The 14257-nt window shown below is 42.6% G+C and overlaps 1 protein-coding gene across 1 annotated transcript; it reads right to left on the bottom strand.

The window, feature by feature from the left end:
• Positions 1-220: 220 nt before the first annotated feature.
• LOC143141084 (histone-lysine N-methyltransferase EHMT2-like) lies at positions 221-14215 on the bottom strand. Its single transcript, XM_076302341.1, has 27 exons — positions 14152-14215; positions 13562-13613; positions 12869-13092; positions 12462-12540; positions 12209-12297; positions 11961-12128; positions 11720-11791; positions 11432-11558; positions 10844-10960; positions 10510-10646; positions 9926-10069; positions 9462-9763; positions 8007-8249; positions 7344-7426; positions 6959-7065; positions 6140-6262; positions 5673-5774; positions 5461-5565; positions 4644-4798; positions 4265-4432; positions 3811-3955; positions 3492-3569; positions 3208-3323; positions 2285-2371; positions 1989-2067; positions 1385-1560; positions 221-894 (listed from the first exon to the last, which is right to left on the bottom strand). The coding sequence occupies exons 1-27, from the start codon at positions 14176-14178 to the stop codon at positions 714-716; spliced, it is 3486 nt and encodes a 1161-aa protein (XP_076158456.1). The 5' UTR covers positions 14179-14215; the 3' UTR covers positions 221-713.
• Between the last annotated feature and the right edge of the window lie 42 nt (positions 14216-14257).

The following is a 14257-nucleotide window of genomic DNA, read 5'->3' as shown; positions in this document are numbered from 1 at the left end:
TCCTCATTCAAAAGAACTAAAGTAAAGGAGCAGTCTACAATATCCAAACAGACTAGGAATCATTTAGCCTATTTCGAGTTGCAATTCAAAGACATTTCTCTTACTTTCTTACCAGTCAAATCTCTGACTGTGCCACCTATCTATGAGTTTATAAAAAAACAGTACAGGGTTCTTTTAATATATTTATTACATGAAAAAAATAAAACAAAGTATACCTTAATGTAATAAAATAACAAAGAAATAAATCTACACAGCCCTAAAATTAGCCAGCTAAAATCTACACACTCACTTCACCAGGCAGTGAAATGGAACATCTGAGAAGTTCAGTTCAAGTTGAATGGCACGCAATAGGACTGGAATGGGGAGAGGACTTCACACATATCAGAGTTCTCTTTTAGTAGACAATGTCTTAGAAATGTATGGTGGTCAGTATGCTTCATGTTTCTGGTGACATTACAGCACCAAAGTACTATTGTGGGTTAAAAAATTGTACATATACATTAGAAAAGCAAACCATATATTTCATGATGAAATCAAAAGGATGCTCTCTTGTGCTTTGGTGCTCCATCAACATTATTGTGTCTGAGGCAGTCGGCAGTTCAGTGAAAAGTGAGCGAATAAAATCACACACCACCCCACAACCAAGATGCCCAGTAGATACAAAGACACCAGAGAGAGTCAGAAAAAAACATGCATCAGGCCTCAAAAAAGGCCTACGAGTTTCCCAACACAGTCATTCCGGAATCGGCGCTTGGTTCTGGGCAGGCTTCAAGTCGAGCAAGCCGGCTTTGCTCCAGGGCGATAGCCTCAGCAGAGTGCTTGCATTTCTCTGAGCCGCACTGGCAGGTAAAGTACTTGCTCTTGATGTCCCAGAAACGATCCCCATAATCAAACCTGTGTAAAGAGAGGGTCATATTTCTGTAACCACCAAGTGTTCTGTAACTGCAGTGTTTCTCAAATGTCTGGTCTTGTCTACTGGGGATGAAGCTGAATATTAAGGACATACAACTATTCTTACAAAACAGTTCTATTAAATAAAAACAATAAGCAATAATCATTCATGCTACTCTTGCCATTTGAGAAAGCAACTATAATTTCTACTGTGCTATTGCTACAGTAATAACATGATACCATTACAAAACTGGTAGGAGCCAATAATGTTAAATAACAAATATTGGAGTAGAGAGGAATGTAAGCACATTAAACTGTGCCCATTTAAGACCACCTATTAAAAGAAGTATGACATTTGAAAAGTCTGAAGCCCTGCTGCAGGACAGGACAGGACAGGGGAGCAATAACACAGCATAACTTCCTAATTTAGGGACAGTAACTGAATAACAGTTTCATAGATTAATATTGCAATAGTATGTTGGCAGACACCCACCCCAGTTCTTGTCCCGTGAATATGTCTCTAGAGCTGAAGAAGGCGATGCGGGGGAAGCGCAGGTCCTGATGCAGCATGAAGACACGTACTGGGATGATATTTGGATCACATAGGTGGTTGATAAAGCGGCTGATGTTGCCATAGTAACGTGCATCTATGCAATACACCTCTCCATCCTGAAATAAAAAAGGAAGAGTAAGATGACTTGGACCATGATGAAGGCCAAAGACCACAAGCCATGAATACATTAAATCTGAGGGAGCCAAGGCAGATGAGGCCAAACAAGAAAGGGGGGAAATACTAAACTGAGGTGAATACACTGTTGGGTGAATACACTGTTGGGTGAATACACTCTGTTGGGTGAATACACTGTTGGGTGAATACACTCTGTTGGGTGAATACACTGTTGGGTGAATACACTCTGTTGGGTGAATACACTGTTGGGTGAATACACTGTTGGGTGAATACACTGTTGGGTGAATACACTGTTGGGTGAATACACTGTTGGGTGAATACACTGTTGGGTGAATACACTGTTGGGTGAATACACTCTGTTGGGTGAATACACTCTGATGAGTCTGTCTGAGAGCACCAGGTGTTCTACCTTATTGTCGAGGTCAAAGAGGTAGGAGTCGTCTTCTCTCACATCAGCTTCTGCATCAGATATCAACTCCCCCACATACCTGTGAAAACAAATCAAAACAAATCCAGCACACCAGCAAAAAAATAAATTTCCAGAAAATCCTCCATGAAAACAAAGCAAAACAGAACTATTTTGGAAACATTCTAAAATGAATTGGATATTTCATTGCATTTTGTAAACTGTAACACACTTTGCTGTAAGCTTGTCATGCAAACACACCCACACACACACACACAGAGAAACACACACACACGTACTCGCAGATGAAGCTGCCTTGGGGGATGTCTTGCAAAGCTCTTACACCCCATCCCATCTTCTCAGTCCGATAGAGCTGTAAACGAACCCTGAAAGAGACAAACACAAACAGACATGACAGCTCCTCCTCTTAGGAATCTCCCCCATTCAGCTCTTTAAACATTACTGTTAGTATTACTGTTTTTGCATTTAGCTGATGCTGACACTGTTATTCAGAGTGACTTCCAGCAGCATTCAATTCACCAGATCAGGCTCAATTGCTTCTGCTATTTAAATATGTGTTACTGAGATTATATAAATACATCTCACAGTTAATCAAATATTATTTCTAAAAGCTCTTTGCTGTCCTCTTTGTAATGAACTCCTCTCTATACTGCCCTAAAGCAGATGGTTCCCCCATTTATGAGCTGACATATGCTCAAGGTTCTTCCCTACTAATAGGGAGCTTCTGGCCTCTGTCACCTATGTGCTTGCTCTAGGGCAGTGGTTCTCAAAGTGTGGGGCGGGCCCCACTAGTAGGGAATAGAAACATGACAGGTGGGGCGTGAGGAACAGGAGGAAATTTGTTCTTTTGTGTCTATCTGTAAATCATGCCTTTCTGTTTTGACATGGAAGATTATGAATTAAAAAAAAAACAGCCACATGCAAACATAAGTGTCATAAACAGACCGACATATGAATTAAAATAACATCTTGATCCAGTGGACCAAGATAGGAAATGTAACGTGGAACCAAAATGAGCAATAAGGTGGGGCTTAAAGTTCCCCACCTCCAAAGTGAGGAATGACAGAAAAAGTTTGAGAACCACTGCTCTAGGGGGTTCAGGTATTGGGACAATATCAAATGTTATTGGTACAATATAAATGACTGCACCTGAACTGCATTGTCCTGATGCTTCAAACCAAAATAGAGGATTAGGACTTACTTAATGCCAGCCTGCACCACTCTGTTCTTGCAGGTGCGGTGACAGGAGCACGCCAGGTTGCACTCAAAGATCAGGGGAGGCTCAATCTTATTAAATTCCTGCAGTAACCGCTGATCCTGGGTATTAGAAAAACACAGAAGATGAAAATGCAGTTAAAAGTTACAAAATAGGCCATTTCTTTGTGTACCATCTTCTCTCTCAATTTGTCTCATGAAAAATGACTTTATGACTAAATGTATACAGCACAACAGACACATACTAAAACAAAGGACTGCTGCACTTACCTTATCATACCAACATCTAATACTGAGCTGGCCGCAGAGACAGTTACTGGAGGAGCAGTCATCAGTACAACTGCAATGCTGCAAAACAAAGAGATGCTTGGTCACAAGCACCAAAAGCAAGATGTGGACAGATGTGTAAATAAATGTGCTGTTTGTCTTCCGCAGTGACATGTGTCCTGCCAGTGTTATTGTTAAGTAGAAGGAGTAAAGAGTTGTGCTAAAGTTCTAATGAATGACTGAGATACAGGCCCATAGAGCAGACAGCACGTACAGAACACCATCCTTCTGATCATAAAAGTGTCCTAACCAATCTTCCCACCTGTAGATGAGTGATGTTCCGGTCAATGTTCATGGCTGAGGTTTCGCAGTTCTCTGAAATGTACTTGTAGTCTGAGGGGCAGCCCTCATCATCTACTGCATTCACACATGGGATAGGCACGTTCTCATAGCCCTGGGCTACATCACTTCAAAGTGGGGAATAATTGCATTAAACAAATTATTTCATACAATATATTTGACAATATGCAACATGCATAACAAGTATGTAACTAAGATAACAGGAACATTAGTTTGTCCTTTTATTTATACAGTCTAACGTAATATACCATATTATGTATTACCCCAATACAAATAATGTCCTTCCGGTGACACTACAACAACTACAACTAGCTCACTATACACAATACTAATGATTTACACACTCACACAGAATTTATCTATAGAATTTAGACAGCTGCAATGGGCATGTGCAACATCTAAAACTTAACACCTACCTGCAAATGATTCTCTCTGTCCGAACAATGCGGTTGGCTATTCCCCTGCGCAACTTCCTGTTGATCTGAAGTGCTACCCACACTGGCGAATCACAGCGTGCTAGAGAGAGGGGCGTGTCTCCTTCACGATTCATGACGTCAATGTCAGCCCCTCTTGAAAGGAATAACCTGAGACAGACAAATCAGACTTGACTTATACAACACTGAGAATGCCCGCAGTCTGATTATCCTAAGTGAAGGACCCTGTGTCAAAGAGCATAAAAACAAAACAAAATGGAATTGGAATTGTAACAGCTGGAAAGACAGGACATCAACTGCTAGGGGAAAATACCCCACTCTTCTCAGATTTACAATGTAGCTGATTTTTATCTTCACTCACGTGACACAGTCCAGGTACCCCTCCCGGGCAGCGATGTGTAGTGGTGTGTCCCCATGCATGTTGACCGATGACAATGGACATCCAGCATTCAAAATACGCTCTGCGATCTCTGCACTCCCCGCGAAGGATGCCCAGTGCAGGCACACGTTCATCTCCTACAGACGGAAGGAAGGGAGGGAGCGAGGGACTCTAATCAGAAGCGGCCACTTACAGTTTAACATGTTGCATGTGAAATGTTGCTCTCGCACCAGTGTGCCTGTGTGTTTCTAAGTGTTGTAATGAGAAACACTACTTTCATACACCTGAGTGACAGGTGCGTCAGAGAGCACCAGAGGCCAACTGAACAAGAATAAGAAAAACTCAACAGGCCGATAAGCTGATGAAGGTCTGTTGACTAAAATGTTAATAAAATCCCTTTTTTTGCAAATGAAGATAGTCTGGTAAAGTGTGCATAATGAAATCCTACAGCTATGAAAAGAAACCTACAGAGAGGGATGATTACAGAAGCTAAAGAGAGGAATAAGTGTCACCTTGCACTTTTTTTTACATTAAGCATTATTACATACTGTATACATTACTTCATTAGAGTGAATAAACTGAGTGCAAGTCATCAAATAAGTCTTCCTGTAATTGTTTAATAAACAGGCTTCCTTACACATCTCTGAAGTGCCAAATGCGCAGCAAATCACAAATCATACAAAATGCATAAAAAAGAATGTCTGGAATTGAAATTTACAGACACATCAATGCAGAAGAAACAAATATTGTGTTAGAGAAATGCCTAAAATGTTTATACAGTACTGTATGTGAGCGTTACCTTGTCTTTCAGCATGACATCTGCTCCTCTGTCCAGCAGAGCTCTGATCACATCTAAGTGCCTGTGCTCTGCTGCCCAGATGATGGGCGTCCAGCCACCACTATCCTGAGGAGAGAAAAGCGAGGAAGGGCACTGATGAGTATTTACAGATGTACCAACACATGAGTATAAACTGACAAAAAATAAAATGACTTCACACATCAATGTCTCACCTGGGCATTCACGTCCACCTGTCCTGTTCCCAGGAGCAGAGTCACAATGTCCAGGTGACCAAGTTTGGCGGCGTGGTGTAGACCTGTGGACCCGTCTTCCTCCTGAGTGAGAGGAGGTTGAGAGGCAAGGCAAGAGTAAAGAACACAACAATGGCATTTATCTGACCACCTACACATGGCCCAGTGCCTCATACCCACCCCCCTGAACAGAGAGCTGGGGCCTTTTCTTCATATACTGATGAACACATCTAAAGGCAACACTTGTCACCACAACTGTTCTACTCCCTGAGAGACACCCTTCTCAAATGTACTGAAAACTTTTACAATAACTGAAAAGATGAACTGTAGTCAAAAGGGTAATTGGGATGCTGGCCTTAAAGAAACAGAAGTAATATAGGGTAACATCAGCCTCCCAGGGGACATTCACACATGTTTAGTACGGGCAAGATGATTGGGTGGACACTCACAGCATGGTAGACACAGGCTCCACTCTGGATCAGATAGCGCACCACATCCATGTGACTGTTAGCGATCGCCTCAAGTAGAGGAGTCCTGAGTGTTTTGTCTTGGGCGTCCACTTTAGCACCAGCCTGGAACACAATTGGGTGTATGGTCATGCATGTGGGCTTTGCTGAAGATAATAAGGCTAGTGGTGATTATAATGTACTTAGATGGGATGTACTCTCATTTGCTTATTGAAATTTATCAACCAAGAATCATAATGATGCTCATGCACTCTATTCTGGTACTACGGTGTAATGAAGCGCTGCTCCATTCTGCGTGCCCGTGTCTGAGGCAGGTCTGGCTTAAGGAGCACACAGACGTTAGCCTGGCGAGCCAGACCCACATTTACATGTAGGGTCTGGACACTCACCGTTCGCAGTGCTCAGTCCGAGGGGCGGGATAATCAGTTGTCTTTCAAATTCCCTCTGCACGCAATAGGACAGCGCTATGAGTCCCATGCGTTTCCCACCAGCGGAGCTAGTTGGCTAGTTCAAACGTTTGCCAACTTAATAAAAGCTTAACTCGTGTCACACTGTTCGCCAACAGCAACATCCATCTTATTTGTTTTCAAGTAGCAGGGAATTCAAGCCAAACCGTTGCAACTCTGCCATCAATCATTATGTTAAGCCCACCTACCGACTCTATACACGATTTCATTGGCCCGACGAAGTCTGGATATCTGGAGCTCACAAGCCAACGGAGAGTTGCTAGACTAGCCCTGGCAGCAGGGGCGCGTCTAGATTTCTAGGCTACACAGACGTGGCTTCCACAGCAGAACTCACCTCCACCAGTAGGTAGCAGACCTCCAGAAAGCCCCGCTGGGCCGCTGCGTGGAGAGCACAGCGTCTGCTCTGAGAGTCCGCCTGGTAGGCGGGGTCAATGCCCTCCACTGGAACAGCACAGTGACATCCACGTGAGCATCTACATTCCATTTACTCCATTTAACTGATGCTCTCTCCATCACACATTAGAAGCAGTGTACAGTAAAAAACTAATTCACATCAGAGTAAACATCATTACAAATAGGCCTAGTATTGAATGTCTCACTCATATTACCAACCACCTATATTTCATGTTAATCAAATTTGTGAAAATATTCTTGTTTGACAAGAATATTTCCACACTAATCATGTTGAGCACATCATTGAGTTCCTTATGAAAACTTACTGAGCATGAGCAGAACTCTCTGCACCTCTCCCTGCTTGGCTGCTGGATACAGTTGCCGTGGATGAAACCTCAGCTTCTTCTTCCTGACCAACCACAGGACAGCAAATTGAGTAGAGACTTAGTACCATCATCTCACCATGCAATGTAGAGCAACTTCCAAGTCTAAAAGCTTTGTCTCTCCGTCCAATGTATGGGAAAATGTGTGATCAGACGAACAGGGTTCCCACTCTACGTAAAGTGTAAAATTCCATTACTTTTCCCTTGACTTTCCCTGAAAAAACCCTGAATTTCCATGACCTAAAATGAGATAAGATTTCAGAGCAGCCGCGTAGTGTTCAAGAATCTTTAACTTTTTTAGAGCAGAATATGAATAGATGGGCATTGAATAAACAAAGTTGGGCTAACCATCACCACTCAAACAAGCCGTTAAGCTAATAACTAGATATACACCAATTCTGTGTGGAAATATATTTGTATTAATGTGTTTTGGCAAGTAGATTCTAAACTGCTACAACAAAATTCCCTGATATTCCATGACTTTATCTCAAATATTATAAAATTCTCTGACTTTCCATGTCTGGAATAGATTTTATCAAAACTCCATGACCCGTGGGACCCTTGGGAGCATTTCTGCTGCATCCTGATCACACCTGCCACTCGTACCTCTCCGAGTCCTGCGTGAGAATGGCCTTCTGCAGCGCCGTCCTCCTGTCCCCCAGTGGAAGTGCGCTGGGGCAGATGGGTTTGCCATTGGGCAGACAGAGGGAGGGGCCCACACTGTCCACGCCCCCCTCGCCGGGAGTGGCGGCGTCTGCGCTGGCTCCTGCCGGTGCGCTGGGGGGAGGGGGAGGTGCCGGGGGCTGCTCAGGAGGGCGGCTCATGTTGCCTCGGCCTCGCATCCTCGCACTAAATGGACATGACCACAAAGACACGTGACAATAGCATCGTGATTAACCTTCACATGCGCTTTATGTCAAGACTGATTTCTTTTTTGTGAAAGAGATGTGACCTGTTTTTGTGTAGTGTTGTCTACCATATTTGAGATGGACATTCACATCATCATGTAAGATCGACAGTCATAACTGGTCAATTTCATACGCACATGTGCTAGTTTAAATCATCACAAACAGCTGCTTTTTCAAAGCTTTGGATTTTTAATAGGGTCATCCATGTCAAATTCGATATGGTTGTTGCTGCACCATCTAAGTTTTTTTTCTATTGTTTTCATTTTTTTTCTTAACGTCAGTACTCGGTGACCGCAAGAATGTGAAAAATCTCTGGAATTCTACTTTAAGGGTATTATGAACTTATTTTTATACACATTTGGTATAAATCATTAGGTTCTCTTTAAATACAATGGTTCATTCATGTTATGCCAATATTTGAGTTCTCCACATATAAGACATTAAGGATTAAACAAGGGAAGGTTGTGTGTTTCTATCAAAAGACTAAAATGGTACATGGTTAGTAGGATGTCTATGTGGAAGTAGCTCATTGGACATCTAGCGTACAAAGTATCAGTGTTGTACCACTGATAATTAGACAGAGTTCTTCAGGAACAAGATAGATCGATTTCCTGAGGAAACATGGTACAAAATTAAGACTTTGTAAACTAAATGATGAAACATTGAACTATTCCCATTTTCAGGTTTCTAATAGCTACCCCACATGCTATTTTCGTCCTATTAAAATGACTAAAAAATACAACCACATCTAGTTTTATCCTTAATCTTCCTTAATCCTTAATTTAATTATCCTTAAATACTGGCTCAACATTAATAAGTATTTCCAGACGAATACTGATTGATGCCATATTGATACAAAATTTATAATACCCTCAATATCACACTTTTTTTCATTTTGTTTCGAATTGAAGGCTTTATATAAGATCAATGGACATGTAGTACAAACTTTGAGTTATTCTGAAAATATGGTTGTCTTCCAAGTTTGAGAAGATATTAATGTTCCTCCCAAGATAAGCCATTTTTAGAGTGTAGAAATACAGGGGCAAAGAAAATATGAAAACATTGGAATTGAAGTACAATATTTTTAGTTTTGGGACCTAAACAAGTATATTTCGTACAGACATATGAGCCACACCCCAGCACACACACCCACCTCACAGGTCCTCCTGGCCTCTTCCCATTGCTTAATGCCCCTGCTGCCACAGGGGATGTGAGGGGGGGCGGTAGTGCTGGCGTAGTGGTGGAGGCCGATGCAGTGACCACAGTTGCGGCCAAAGATGTTGGGGGTGTTATGGTGACCTCCTGAGCCTCCGAGGCATCCTCTCCACAGTGAGGGCAGAAGAGCAGGCCACCATTCATCCCCCTACCACCACGCCCACCTCCCAAAACGGACACACAACCCCGGTGGAAACGGTGAGCGATACGCACATCAGGACAACACTCTAGAAACGTGCCCTGAGAGAGAGAGGAAGAGAGAGAGAGAGAGAGAAAGAAATAAAGGAAAACAAGAGAGTGATACAAATAAGACACAAAGATAGAAAGCATTAGGTCATTAAAATGTGTTTTCTTTGACACACTACACATTTCACAGGAAAACGTGCAGAGCCAATGTGTTACCGAGATGCAGAAGTAGCCACAGCCTGGACAGCAGTGGTGTTTGACCATGTGTGAGCGGTGGTTCTCACACAGCACCATGAGGGACACTCGACTGGAGGGCCGCATGGTCTCCCCCTTCACCACAGTGCTGGTGCACCCCACCAGCTGCCCACAGGGAGACACAACGGACACGAGATCATTGAGATCACAGTAGTACACTCTCTATCTGTATGCTTAATTTCTTTGTGTGCTCATCAGTTTTGGCTGACAATTCTCTAAGCAAGATGTGTAAGTCTATAGGCATTACATGTGATGTCTTTGGTAGACTATTTTAAAGTATAGTCTGCAATTGTAATACATTTCAGTCTTTATCTAGTTCACCTAAACTCTCTAGCTGTCTGTTCTGTGAGTGTGTTTAGAGCTAATGAGCTAATGGTAAACAAACAACAATCGGCAAACAATTCCAGCCGTGGTGGCTTCAGGAGAAAAGATGAGAGGAGTGCAATTTCATTGGCTGTTGAGCCCAAATATAAACAATCCTTTGCCAGAATCGCTGACTCTACTCTACACACCATCACAAACACCACACACACACAAACACACACCTCTCCATTGACGCTCTCAACGGCCATGCAGAGGCGGCTGCCCCTTGCACTCAGGCCGTCCACGCGAGGAGCCTCCATCCTGCAGCTACACAACGGCAGCTCCTCCAGGCGCTCCGTCTCCCCACTGTCACTGCCCTCTAGCAGGTGGACACACACGTGAACCCAGAGGCACGGAGGGATGGACAACACATGACAAGAGAGAAAGACACAGATGGAGGGGTGCTGGATGGTTATTACAAATCACCAATAGCAAATCCAAAAACTAGTTAAAGTAGTCATCAACTGGAACATCAAGTAGAACATGAAGCAATCATATTAAAAGTACTTGACTGACCAGGGTGTGGGGAGAGAGTGAGACTGTCTGCTGCGGATATGTCCAGGGAGCCCAATGGCACCTCTGTGTAGTCACTGGACACGCCCCCAGGAGCTGCCGCCGGGCCCGAGGGTGGCTCTGTGAGAACACATGGACGGCTAATCATCCACAACTAAACCTCACACCAAGACACTTACAAACACGTCCAGAACAAACACAAACGCTCCCACACACACACAAGACACCATGGGGATTTCTTTTTTACAAATTCAAATAAAATTGGGATGTGTATGCTTGAATTAGAAAAAATCTTTTTGGGAGTTAGTTTTGGGGTCTTCAAAAAGGGTTTAAAGACTCATCTGTTTACGTTGAACCTAACTAATTCATATAGAATTGTGATTTCTACAGTATATGCGGATGGTTATTGTTATTATTCTGTAATGTTTATTTATGTCATTGGACAAAAGTGTCATCTAAGCATAAACATGATCATATATATTTGATTTTCTATACAGTAAAGGTGTAAGTGTCAGCGCTAATATCAATAATGGGCAAAAGTTGTCTCTCGTGTAGGAGCATCATGCTGACCCTGCCATGTTTCCTCCATACCTGCAGCATCATCCTCCACCGTGCTGGTCTGTTCTCTTCCTCTGCCCCGTCCTAGGGCTGCCCACGGCGACCCATTCCTGCCCTCTTTCTTCTGGAGTTTCCCACGCTGCTTCTCAGCCAGTGGGCTCTGAGGATTACAAGACATGTCGGTATTAACAGAAAATGTAGCCAAGTGGCAAGGCCATAGCTATTGAAGAGGATATAAAGATATCCGATTCCAATGCAAACGTTAGCTTACAAAAAGGCACAATTATTTTAACGTCTCAAGAAGTTAGTCAAGATACATACAGGGTCAGACAAGTTCCCAGACTCCTCTCCTTCCCTTCCACAAGGCTGGTCCTCCAGCATCCCATCTTCTGACTGCAAAACAAGAGGAGACCACAGGCACTCAGTGACGGAGGTGTCAGTATCAGCTTTCATCTGAAATGTAACTGGTCATTTTTTGCAAAGCAAACTCACGTGCAATGACCTTTATACTCTGTACAAAGTGAGAAGATGAGTCTGATCCGTTGTGCCTCATCTTGTTTACCTTGCTATCAGAGAATATGACATCATCTCCTGCATAGCTGTTATAGAGGAGATGGAAGTCCTCCTCATCAGCATCATCATCCAGGTCTTCCAGCCAGCCACTTCCATGGTCTTTGGTTGCTACGGTGACTGGTTCTACTTTTTCTGGAGTGGTGGACACATTAACCGGCTGGAATACAAACAGACCACACAGTGAATGAGTTGCTAATAACACTATATCTGCATATATGTGCTCTCTCTCACACCCACCTCTGGTACAACAGCTGCACCTTTCTCTGCCTTCTCTTTAGGCGGAGGGGTGTGTTCCATATCTGTGCCCACTTTTCTTCTCTTCACAGCTAGAAACAGAGGGAATCCTAATCAAGCTCATCTTGTACAAATATCGGTCTCCTAGGATGTCCTGAAACTTTAGTCATTGTTGATCACCATTATATACCCCCATCATTAATGAGATTTCAATAAACCAATAATGTGATGCTAGTGATGTAAATAACTGCCTTACCTGTGTCAAGGTCTGATGCCAAGCTGGTCAAGGGCTCCTCAGGGGCTACTGGAACAATAGCTGCCTCAATACACCTCACCTAATTTATAGATATAAACGTATAAAATGAACAGACTGCTCAGTTATGGAGAACGAAATATCATTGATATATTTTTTCTCAAAACATTGTCAGTATGGTTATTGAAACATAAAAACAAAACTCCTAAAGAGGATTTTACAGATTCTTCAGTGACATGGGATAGTCAGTGTTAAATTCAAATGCAATGCAATGCAAAGCAATGTAGCATTATAGCATATAACATATGAGCAGCACATGCACCATATGCAATTGAAATGCATCTGTTTATCTACTGTAGCAGCAAAAGATAGATAAAGCAATCCCTTTATCCAGGGTTACGTGACCTCACCTGTGTTGGGGGAGCTTTACTCATAGTCTTTCGAGCACGGTGGATCTTTGGTGGTGGGTTGACAACTGGCGAAGTGCCGATTGAAGAAGATGAAGATGAGGAAGAGGAGCTGGAAGGTGGGAGAGTTTTGCTACCAAGGGCAGAGGAGCTCATATTGGCTGTATTAGGAGACGGGGATGAGGAACAGTAGGAAGTAGTTGATGTGAGAGTCTTTGCTGCATTGCCTACAGGTGAACAGACCAGAAATTAGAATATCAGTTGCACAATAATTAAGTGAGAGTTATTTTTTATATTATATAAATCACATCTGTATAATATAAACATAACATTGAATGCAACAGCTAGTGGCTGCAGATGAAATCACATTGCTCTCCTCAATCTTCACCATTACAAAACCTCCTATCCAATGATATTCCCCACATAACATCACTATTAGGACAACAGAGATTCCTTGACCAGAGCTTCGAAGTATCTATCTATCTATCTATCTATCTATCTATCTATCTATCTATCTATCTAAGCCTACAAAGATTCCTTAAGCTAAAACTATTTTAGGAGCACTCTAGTAAGTCCCACTACTGTATATCTGTGTATTTGGCATTGTACTGTTGAATCATGCATTTGAAAGAGAAGTGCATCTAAAGCTATTATTAATGGATTGTAATCAAGGTAAAAGACAATCGCAGCACTTACCTACTTCCCTGGCATCTGGTTTGGAATGTTGTGATTTTCTTTCAGTGGACTTCTGGAGAAGAAAACACTGTTCATGTCATTTGCGAGTTGAACTGCTCTCTCCTTGTTGAACTGAGCTATGTTCAAGTACCAACATAACTGAGCTGGACTACTGGACGTAAAAATGAATTTCAAAAGTAACACAAATACTATCTCACCACCCGTGAGAACTTAATGACAGAATTGTGACAGTAGAGTGGATAGTTTGTCAATCACAACAAAGACAACCAAGTAACTAAACATTGTAACTAGCAAAGTCTAGTCTAGGTAAGACAAAAAGTTGCGTGTGCGAAATAACACCTCGTATCAAAACTAACACTATGCTGCAGCTCAGCTGTAACGTTAACATTAGCTGCAAGACGGTTGCAACTGATTAATCTGCAAACTTAGCTAAACTGCAACCAACCAGTAGGTTGTCTTAACGTAAGCAATTAGGCTAATGTGTTAGACCGAGGACAGTGGGAAAACAAGTATTGCGCCAAGAAATAAACACACAGCACTGCCAAAAACGAAAGAGCTACTCTACCATTGTTCATTCACAGTGGTCTTACCTCGTCCATCGGTGCGGATGCCGACATATTCTCCAGAAATCAAAAGAGGACGTATTTTGACGCGACTACGTCACCGACGTAGAACCTACTGAACTGACGTAAAACC

This window comes from Alosa pseudoharengus, unplaced genomic scaffold (assembly GCF_046254945.1).
Source record: "Alosa pseudoharengus isolate Yale_2024_CS ecotype anadromous, Long Island Sound unplaced genomic scaffold, YU_APseudo_1.1 YU_APseudo_1.1_scf_23, whole genome shotgun sequence".
NCBI lineage: Eukaryota > Metazoa > Chordata > Actinopteri > Clupeiformes > Clupeidae > Alosa > Alosa pseudoharengus.
Note: the sequence above shows the minus strand (reverse complement) of the source record. Positions and strands in the feature narration are given on the sequence as shown.